At 39.7% G+C, this 10,305-nt stretch overlaps 1 protein-coding gene across 2 annotated transcripts in view; it reads right to left on the bottom strand.

Moving 5' to 3' along the window:
- Positions 1-5,539: 5,539 nt before the first annotated feature.
- LOC109303404 (histone H4 transcription factor-like) overlaps positions 5,540-10,305 on the bottom strand; it is a 21,549-nt gene continuing 16,783 nt past the window's right edge. For both annotated transcript variants that reach the window (XM_019525613.1, XM_019525614.1), the window contains 4 exons: positions 9,029-9,149; positions 7,549-7,687; positions 6,854-6,966; positions 5,540-5,997 (listed from right to left, as the gene is read on the bottom strand). In XM_019525613.1, coding sequence (XP_019381158.1) covers positions 5,607-5,997; positions 6,854-6,966; positions 7,549-7,687; positions 9,029-9,149 — 764 coding nt within the window. In that variant the 3' untranslated portion in view covers positions 5,540-5,606. The remainder of the gene's footprint in view (positions 5,998-6,853; positions 6,967-7,548; positions 7,688-9,028; positions 9,150-10,305) is intronic.

Raw genomic sequence — 10,305 nt, 5'->3', positions numbered from 1 at the left:
GCCACGGATCAAACTAACAAATCTCCCTTCAGCATGTGTGAACTGTGATTTTTAAGGGGCTGGGTTAGCAGGATTTGGCTGGAGTGGTGAGATTTTCACAGGGATGGCAAAAGGTGCACAAGATTGACCCTCTGCCAAATTTTAAAGCACAGAAGTGTTACAGGTTCTTAATGGAACAGCTGTAAGCATTTCATAATATGAACAACATGTATTTTTCCATTCCAGGAACAGTTGAATCATTTTGGCTAATACCTTCCCCCCAAAAAAAATTAGCTCGAGGCAGACACCTGGCATGGGAACCATCAGCCAGAACAATTAACAATTGGCAAAGTTATAAACAACTAAAATCAGGATCTTATAATGGAAAGTCTTAGGCAACCTTAATTATATGTGACACTATCTGCTCCACCTATAATAATAAGATCTTTAGATGGAAGGGGGGAGGGGACACTATAAAGTATAAAATGTGAATAAATAAGAATAATGCTAAAATAAGGGTAAATGTCTTTTTAAAGAGCTGTCTATATAGGGTTAGGAAAAAGCGCATTTTTTTAATATTTATTGCCTCAACTCTGTAAGCACAAATACCCACTCTTTTATGACCTCCTCAAGCTCAGACTTGCTGTGCTTCCTGTCAGGCATAATCACTTTTATGGTACATTTCCTCCTGCTGCTAGGTGAGCTGTAGGACATCATCCGATTTCACTATCAAAGGTACTCTTTGTAATGTTTGTCAGTCAGTACTGCAAGACTGGTGAGCTCTCTCTTCAATCCTATTCCACTGAAGTCTATGAAAGTCAATGAAGTGGCTTCTTAAGCTTAAATGGAGCTACACCAAAGTACATTACCTGAGGATCTGACTACTGGACTGTGTCCAAATGAGTGTGGACATTTGGCTCCCCAGAAACAACTAGCGGCAGTGTACCTTGTGCTGCTGGTAGTTGTTTCCGGGAACCACGTGTGCCATGCGTCCTCTGGAGTGTGGCAGGTTACCCCGGGTGGGGTGGGCGAAGCTAAGGCCAGCACCAGGCTGGCCCCAGCAGCCTTACCTGGGGTCTGCTGCTTGGAGCCTCGCTGGCCAGGCTTCAGTTTTAAGAGCACACCCTACCCCCTGTACACCGCTCTGCTTTTTTCTTGCACAGGTTTTTTGACCCCTGGATATCCAGGGGTCAAAAGAGCAAACAAACCCCACACTGCTCTACTGCAGCGCAGAAAACAGCTGAATGTGTGGTATGTGATGCCACATACCGCACAGCTGCACTTGTCTGGACGTGGCCCAGGAGAATAGGAGCAAGATCAAGTGAATCATGTCCACCTCATACCTGATGTATTCAAATAAAGAAGCTGTTTCAAACTGAGTCTCTTGTAAAGCCTGATTTTATATTCCCTTTTTTTTAAAAAGCGTTTACACACTAAGCATTAGTTTGCTAAAACAAATTAGATTATTTGTTTTGGACAGTGCTTTTCAACCTTTTTTAGACTCAAGGCACCCCTCAATAGACTTGAGATACCTCCTTGGAAAACGTCAGCACTTAAGTTTTAACTCAATTTCTGAATACAGAAAAATAATAGATCATTTCTTCAGTTGAAAAGAACTCAGTCCACAGCAGGTCAGAATGGTTTGAACACTATGGATTCCTATTTGAAATCTCTGGGTTTATATTGTGAATCATGCTTGCACACCTAACAGTGCTAACACTGAGTGGCACCCTGCATCACTACTGAAAGCACCTCAAGTATCATGGAGTGCCCTGGTTGAGAATCACTGCTTTAGGACGTACACACATTTCACAATACACTGGGTGCATCTACATGTGTGCTTTATTGCGGAGTAGACCAATTAACTCCACAGTAAAGCGTCAGTCTACATATGCACCAGTATTAGGGCACGGTAAACTAATTAACTCCTCCGTAAGGCATTATGGTGGAGTAAGTACCTGCACAGAAACACACATGTAGACAGTGACACTGGATGAGGAACAAGGGTGCTTAAGTGCCTGTTGGCTGCCTGCTGGTTAGCCACATGGCTCCACAGGTTCTTCATCCTTGTGTTCCAGCCAGCCCCTCCACTGCCGAACACCACCACTCAGAGCCTAGGGCTGACCCCCCCATGCCACCTGCCATCCCAGGGCAGCTCTGCGCTGGCTCAAAGTGCTGTTGTCCTGGGCACATGTGTAGACGCCGTGCCCAGGAGCAGTGTACTCCAACTCAAAGTGCTACGGAGTTTATTGTGTTGCATCAATTGCACATGTAGGTGCACCCGCTGTGTGACACAGAGCTAATAACAAGATTTGAGTTATTACCAGCATTCCCTTACACCCTCTACAGACAATTAAGTGACATGGCAGTCTCATTATTCACTCTAAACAACACCCACTTCAAGAGGAAAACACCTCCAAAATAAGGTTAAAGATTAAACTGGAGCCAGTTACAAAAACAAGAGCAATTCCTAGGGAATTACTCTTCAGTTATTTTGAGATTGGCTGATCAGCACAAAAGCAGTGCTGTCTGGAATAAGACAACAGCTGGGAAATTCTAAATAAAACCATTTTTTGCTGAAGGACTTCTTTTTAGATCAGATGAACATTCCAATTAGTTCTGCAAATTCAAAGATCCTGGGCCCTAATCCTGCAACTGACTTTGTGCAAACGGATCCTGCATCCCAAGTAAAGTCAATGGATTTCAGTGTATGCCTACAAAGGAATGTCCTGCAGGGTAGTGGGGTATAGACTCCTAGTGGTAATTATAGAGGAAGCGCGTAAAAATCCTCATAGCTAGGTTGCCTAATACTTTCCATTATAAAGGATTCTTTTCTCTGAGAAACATTAGCACCTCTGTTGTTTGCAGCATTTGATATTCAGCCTGGAAAAAATCCCTCAGGCTATAAAAGTGCTTCTTCTTTACTTAGGCAGGTAAGGTTCTATGTTCATAAACCAACAAGGCCCTCTTCTTCACTCAGAGATATTCCAGACTTCTTTGTGTTGTGAAGTATTAAAAATCATGATTTCCTTTCTCTCCCTCCCTTGCCAAAATATTCTAGAGCAGCAGTCATCAACACTTCCTGGCAGTGGGCCTGAATGATCCAGCTCAGGTCCCAGGAAACCAGCACTGGGACCTGGCCGCTACCAACGCCACTGCTTCTCCCTGTTACCAGCCCACAGCACTGGCAAAACTCTCCCTGGCCACCAAATTTCCCCATTGTGGGAACACAACCAATAACCCCTCCCCCGCAGCTTTGCAGACTAGATCCAATGGCTTTGAGCCATAGGTTGCTGACCCCTGTTCTAGACCAGCTGATCCAGTCTGCCATGCCAGAGCAGCAGCAGATGTTGCATCGGGACCACTGAGAGTTGCTAGAGCAAGCTGTAGGGCAAGCTGTAGGTTGTAGTTGCCAGGCAGGGCTTTTTCCTCAGAAAAACCTTTTCACACACTTGCCCATCCATCCCCTTTCATGCATTTCCAAGACAGACACAAAGCATGGCCCCAGTGACCTAATCATCCCCACCCTCGCTAGACTTCCATGCAGAGCAAGCAGGGACGTCCCCCACTCTGAGTGGAAGGATACAGAGCCAGGACACGCCCCCCATAATCGTTCCTGGACTCAACACATATCCCTATTATCTTAGCCCCTTTTGAAGGAAGCACATGGATCAGCCACTCCCTAGCATTTCATAATTTTTAAGTGTTTGATTTTTCCACCTAACCAACATCCTTTTAATTTAGTTCTTGCTTGTAATATATAATTAAATATAAAAAATATGTTAATACAATGTACAGGGTGGGATTTAAATTTCACAGATGCCGAGAAAATTATGGTTACTGTGTCTACAAGTTTCTCAGATCTCTGCACCTGATATATGTCCAGTATAATGTAAGACCCAAGCAGGATTTTTTTGGAGAAAAAAATCTAAAAAAAAAAAAGGGTGGGGGTCAGATTCTTCTGTTTTTCACAGAAGGCTTCCCCCCTTAAGGCCATAGTTTTCAATCAAAATGAACATTTTATAGGAGCATTTTTGGTTTGAGTTATATTTTTCTTTATTTTTTTTGAGTAAAAAAACATGAAAAATCCATAAATGATTCTATATTTTGTAAACACCTATTTGGAAGTACAATATCCTGTAGCAGGTAAAACACTTTGATCATAAGGAACTAATTCACTTATGACTGGAAAGGGAACAAAGAAGGGCGGTTTACTGTGACATTTCTTCCCGATAAAGCTTTTCCAGAATCCCTCTTTTGCTGTCTTTGGGGTATGCAACAAGTTTTTTTTTAATGCATATTTTTGGCCATGCTTGAGCTTTTACTCTTGTTACTTCCACTTACAGTTTGGGACTAAGAAACTGTAAACTGTCTAATAGGGATCAAATTTATCCTTCTACAGGGAGTGTGATCGTGTTCCATTTTTGGGGACTCCCTGAGCTTCTCTACATGGGGAAATTTGCAGGCAATAAACTAGGCAGGGTATGAATTTACAGCATGCTAATTACTGAATACTACCTTTCTATGTACTCAGTAAAAACAGCTTTCAAGATGGAGTGAGCCATGCCAAGCAGAACTGCTCTAATTGCACATTAAGAGATTAGTATGCAGTGACTAGTGCACTATACATTCACACTGGAGCTTATGAAATATTACTTTTCTCATGTACATGAACTCTACATCCCTGTACATTTTTGCTGGAGAGTGCATTTTTTCTATAGGTTTAAAAAAAAAAGTCTTTTTTTTTAATTGCATGGTTGTCTCATTATTGTTATCTTTGCAAGTTAATAAAATAAATAAATATTATAAAATAAATAATGCCAGTGTCTTAGCCTTTAATTGAACAGGGTGTAATAACCAGGCATATGTGGGATTATTTCTGAAAGCATACTAGTGGGCACATTTAACTAATTACACAGTCACTACACTTCTAATACCCAAATGATTATTGTGAAATGCTTTGAAATATCTCAACAATTAATACTACATAGAAGAAAATTTGGTTTAATAATTTTTGTACTACTCTATTTATAAACTATTATTGAATTGTAAACCACTATAAACAATAATCTTTTAACAAAACATTATAGCTTAACATCAAAGTTACGAAAACACACTAGTATATATCTTAAATCACTAACTACAAGCAAAGTAACCTGTAAAGAAAAAATGAGACTATAGCACATTTATGTAAATAATAAATAAAAATATTAGTCTAATAAAAAAAGAAAGATACATTAGTGAGCAGCTTAGTTTGTCTAATGTATTGGCTTAGCTTTGTCTCCCAGGGATATAGTCATTTGACTTGTAAATGCACGTGTGCGCACACACACTATAACATCATACAGATTATGAAATCCCATTTGTTTTTGTTCAAAGTTACTCATCTGAGTATGACATATATATTATATATATGTCTCCATACTTATAATAAATGTTTCTGCTGTATTGTATGTTAAGATAAAATAATTCAGTATGAAAAGACCTAAATAAGCATAAAATTGTGCGACAAGGGATAACAGAACAGACTCTTAATAAATCTCTTATTTAGTTGAAATAATTAACTTTTCTTAAATGAGTACTAAAGTCCTTTGGTAACTCTAAAAACAAAGCCAGTTTCCCCACCCCTAAACAGTAATCTGAATTCCCAAGCCCAGCGCAATTTCAAATACATTTTCAGTAATGCTCAAAGATGTTGTTCCATCAAGCTCAACGGGAGTAACAAACTCTTCGGAAGTCAGAGGAGCAGTCTGAAGTTCAGAATAGACTGACTTCTTTATAGAGGTTTCTGTTTCTACAATGACATTTTCTGCAGTATTATGCGGCCAGGGCTGACACCTTGTGAGAGGTACTTCCACTGATGAACTGCCTCTTCTGTAAGAGGCATCTCTCTCTCTTTTAACATTATTATGATCTAATGAAGATGATGTCTTGCTCACAAGACCCTGATCTAAACCTGTAATAGTATTATAAACTGCTACATTCAGCTTCAAATATCCATCATCTGCTTCTCTGTATCTAAAGGAATAAAATTAAAAGTAATGAAAATAAATGTCAATGTATACAAACAAAATTTACAGTATAAGATGCAAATAACATCTAATTAAATGGTTTAAACATCAAAGGTTAGCATTTAAAGATGAATCATAAAAAGCAACTTAAAATGGTAGTTAAAATATATAAAAATATATAACAAATGCAACGGCTGCCTATACACATGCTCAGAAGCAGGGAGGACATTTTAATTAGAACAGTTTCCAGGCAGCCGCTCTAATTAAAATGCTGCCACATCACATGTATTAAGTCCCCACACGTTTAAAAATGGCTGTGGGACGCTATCTATACCTCATTCCACAAGGTATAATTAAAGTGCCCCACGGACATCTTTAAACACTGTGGGGCTTAATACGTGTGAAGCTGCAGTGCTGCTGCAGCGTTCTAATCAGAATGCATGGGAGCACTTGTATAGGCAGCCAATGATACTATTTTGTGCAACTCCAACTATACTTGAAATGTGCACAAGTAAAGAAGCAATATATACAAATATTACACATTATTACAAGAGCTTCCCGTTCTCTAAATTAAGAACCCGAACTTCTCTGCAAGTGCCCATGGGTATTTTTATGTTGGCCGTCCTTGTCCTTACAGATGTAACTTATACTTTCAAACAGATACTTTTTGTGGTCTAACTGTCTACATGAGGGATTCTGTCAACATTATGTTTAAGGGTGTGATTTTTCATGACTACACAGTAATGCCAGCAAAACATTTTCTGACTAAGACTAAATTAAGTCTACAACAATCATCAGTTAGCTAACTGTACCCAGAACAAGAGAAATTTTTGCTTTTTGTTAAAAACAAATTGATAATGTACCTGAAGCGAGAAGGACAGCTGAGTTTGTGTGTTTTGCGAAGGTGGAGGGTTAATGGGTAACACCAAGAAAAACACTTCTGACAGATGTGACATTTGTATTTTTGAGTGCTGTTCTGGAGGAAAGAAGGTGTTAAGAGTTGATAATCAAGGCTGATGATAAATATATAAATACAAATTAAACATGTACCATATATTACTTTAAATGGAAAAAAGTAAAATTACTTTAACTTCACGTTTTGTTTCTATAAACCTTACAATGTGTTCTCTGTCTAAGTATACATTTCTGATATGCGATCTCCAGTAAATACTGCTGCTCTCTGAACAGCTTAGTTATACTCAGACTTTAAAGGTAGGCAGGTCTCTGACTTCCACTAGAACAACTGCAGCTTACACAAGCAAGAAATGGGAAACATGCTGGATTACAATACAACTACCATAACTCAGAAAAATCCAAGTGTGTACACCTAATCTAGACAATGAAAATGTTTATAGGTGCACATAAGGCAGATGTCCACACATATGCATTCAAGCCTCCTGAACATTTGTGCACTTAAATGCCTGAATTGCACACACATTTTGGATATCTCCAAGTGTAAATGACTTATGTGCAACTGTACATACTACATTTTGAAAAAACTGATTTTTACCATCTCTTAAAAGATATTCCAGTCCATTGTGCTTTTTTAAACACCCACCACATGTGCTTTCTTGTAATGCTGTCTTAAAGTCTGTAAAGTCCGGGCAGTAAAAATGCATCCTTCTATGTCACAGCTGTAGGCATCTGAATCATTGTGTGTTTCAACATGTTTCTGCAGATCATATGCATTCTTAAAACTGTGAAATATTGAGATGAAGCAAACAAATTATATTTAGGGTTAAAAACAACAGAAGTGGGGAGTGGTTGAAGCTCAGGCTGGGAATCATGAAATTTTGAGCTCTTTTCTTGGCTTCAGCAAGGAAAAGTAAAGAACTTGTGCCAATCATTTATTCTCTCCACTTAATTTTTTCCCTTTGTGAAATGTGGATAATTCTGCCAACATTCCCATGATTGTAATTTGCAGCTCATCTTCTCACTTTCTTTGTACTCCTATAGCCATATCCAAATCCAGTTGAAATGTGTAAGCAGATCTTGTGGCAGGAGGACAACTCAGAAGAGGAGCTTGCAACTCCCATAAAATATCCAGTAACCATTGTCAATGCTAAAGCCCATAGTTGGAGAGCTACCCAATTTAAGAAAACACATTAATACTAAACATGACTTGAATATACCACTGATGAGTTTTCTGATAGTCTGCACAGTCCTGCCTTGAAAACTCATCTTTTAACATTAAGAAGAAAAGCATCAATCCTACTGGCACCACAAAGTTAGCAAGTACCTATAAAAGTATGTATTCCAAGAGGGCAGTGTCTTGGTCTATTTAATTTCTAAAAGGATGGCTATTTAAGGGTTGAAAGTTTTTCCTATTGTGGGCGTCTCTTACACTGAACACTAAATTATTTTCAGACTTCTGCTGATGAGATAGGGCCTTGTACAGACATTCAGTTTCCTCTAGGAGAGTTGCTGCTCCCCCAGGGGAAACCATTAGTGTACAGATTAGTGTACAGCTATTAGCCTGTACACTAATGGTGTACATTAGTGTACACCATTAGTGTACAGGCTTTTTCTCCCAGAGTAAAAATGGCCACTTCAAAAGAAAAACCTGAGAACAACCAGGGCTAAATCACTCCCTCCAGAGTTTCTCCTGGGAGAAGAAATGTCTGTACATCCTGTGGCTTAGAGGATCCTTCCTCTCCTCCTAGGGAGATAGTGTGTTGCTCACTGGACTCCACTGCTCCAGTGGGGAGCAGAACACATCCCCTTCAAAATCACTTCATTGTGCTGCAGTGAAATACAGACTGACCACAGACAGTCTAGGTCAGCTAATCAGGGCTGCCCTGTGTACTCCTGCAATGTGCTGCCAGGCCAACTAAGGGAGCCTGCTGAGCACACTGAGATGTGTGCACAGGACACCCCCATGGCTGCACAGTGTCAACACTGCAAGCTCTCCACTCTCTTCAGGGCCTCAGTATTTTCATGTCTGTATACACAGCTCTGGTAGTTTCTCTGACAAAACAAATCTGAGAAAATTCTGGGTGAATGTGTGGACGTAGCCTAGGACCCTCATATCTTCTTACCTGCTCTCACAGTGATCACAATGGAAAGGGCGTTCATTGCAGTGTCGGAATCTGATGTGCACTTTCACAGAGGAAATGCTGGTACATACCATGTCACAAAATGGACAAGTAATGCGGGTGACTGAAGAAGTAATTATACTTTTAGTTGTATGTCATGCCTTTGCCAAAACCCTAAAGATGCTGCACAATATGATAAAACATTTAAAAAACCACTCTCAGTCAAGTTAACAAAACAAAATTGGAGTATGATGCACAAAAGGAAAAGAGGAATATGACAGAGTAATAATAAGATCAAATCAAATAAGAAATCTGCTGTCATCTCTCCAGCACTTTATCTACGTGCAAAAGGTAATTGAAACAGCTACTGCAAAATAAACTACTCTGAAATAGCTCCAAATGTGCACAAGCTTATTTCAGAATAAAACTGTTTTTTTTCTGATTTAAGATAAACTGATAAAGCGGTCTGATTCAGGCATCAGAGTGTTCCCATAGGAAGTTATTTCAAAATAGTTACAAGCCCTTTAAATTCATGTCCTACTGATTCCTGAATAATTTTTTAATGTAGACAAGTTCTTAATAGCTTATAAGGGCTTATCCGCCTCAGCAAGCTATGGCATAATGTGCTAGGGCATGGATTTGAAGTGCAACAGCTAGCAAGAACTAACTTCTCAGGCAGATGTTCTGTTCTTCGCAAGGAACGCCTTTGCACAGTTTAGCTTAATTCACTTCCAAAACAGAAGGACAAAGGAAGTAATACACAAAAGCTAAATACATTTTTCTTTTTTAAAAATTAACTTGATTAAATTTACATTTGAGATACGATAAGCTATATGAAGGCCTAAATTTAGTATCAATTATTATACTATAGTTAATAGTATAATATTATACTATGGGGAGGAGGCTGACCTGCTCCACTGAGCTTTAAACTAAGACCACTGGGGGACAGGGGGGACTACTGCCACTGCTGGCCCACTGAGCAAACCTTGCAAAGCCAGCAGGCAAAGGCACTTAAGGGAGCCCACCCCTGCCCCAGCCCTGGTACAATCTGTGGGCAAGGCAAGAGCCACGAAGGGGATACTTGACTGCCTGTACACAAATGCCAGGAGCTTGGGGAATAAAAGCAGAAGGAGCTAAATGCAAATAATTATGTCTTACGGATAACAAAGACCTGGTGGGACTCCACCCATGACTGGACCACGGGTATAGATGGCTATACCCTGTACAGGAGGGATCATGTAGATAAAAGGGGTGGGGGCGTAGCTCTCTACGTTAAGGAA

The sequence above is a fragment of the Gavialis gangeticus genome, unplaced genomic scaffold (genome assembly GCF_001723915.1).
Source record: "Gavialis gangeticus isolate Ggan-Ray unplaced genomic scaffold, GavGan_comp1, whole genome shotgun sequence".
Lineage (NCBI taxonomy): Eukaryota > Metazoa > Chordata > Crocodylia > Gavialidae > Gavialis > Gavialis gangeticus.
Note: the sequence above shows the minus strand (reverse complement) of the source record. Positions and strands in the feature narration are given on the sequence as shown.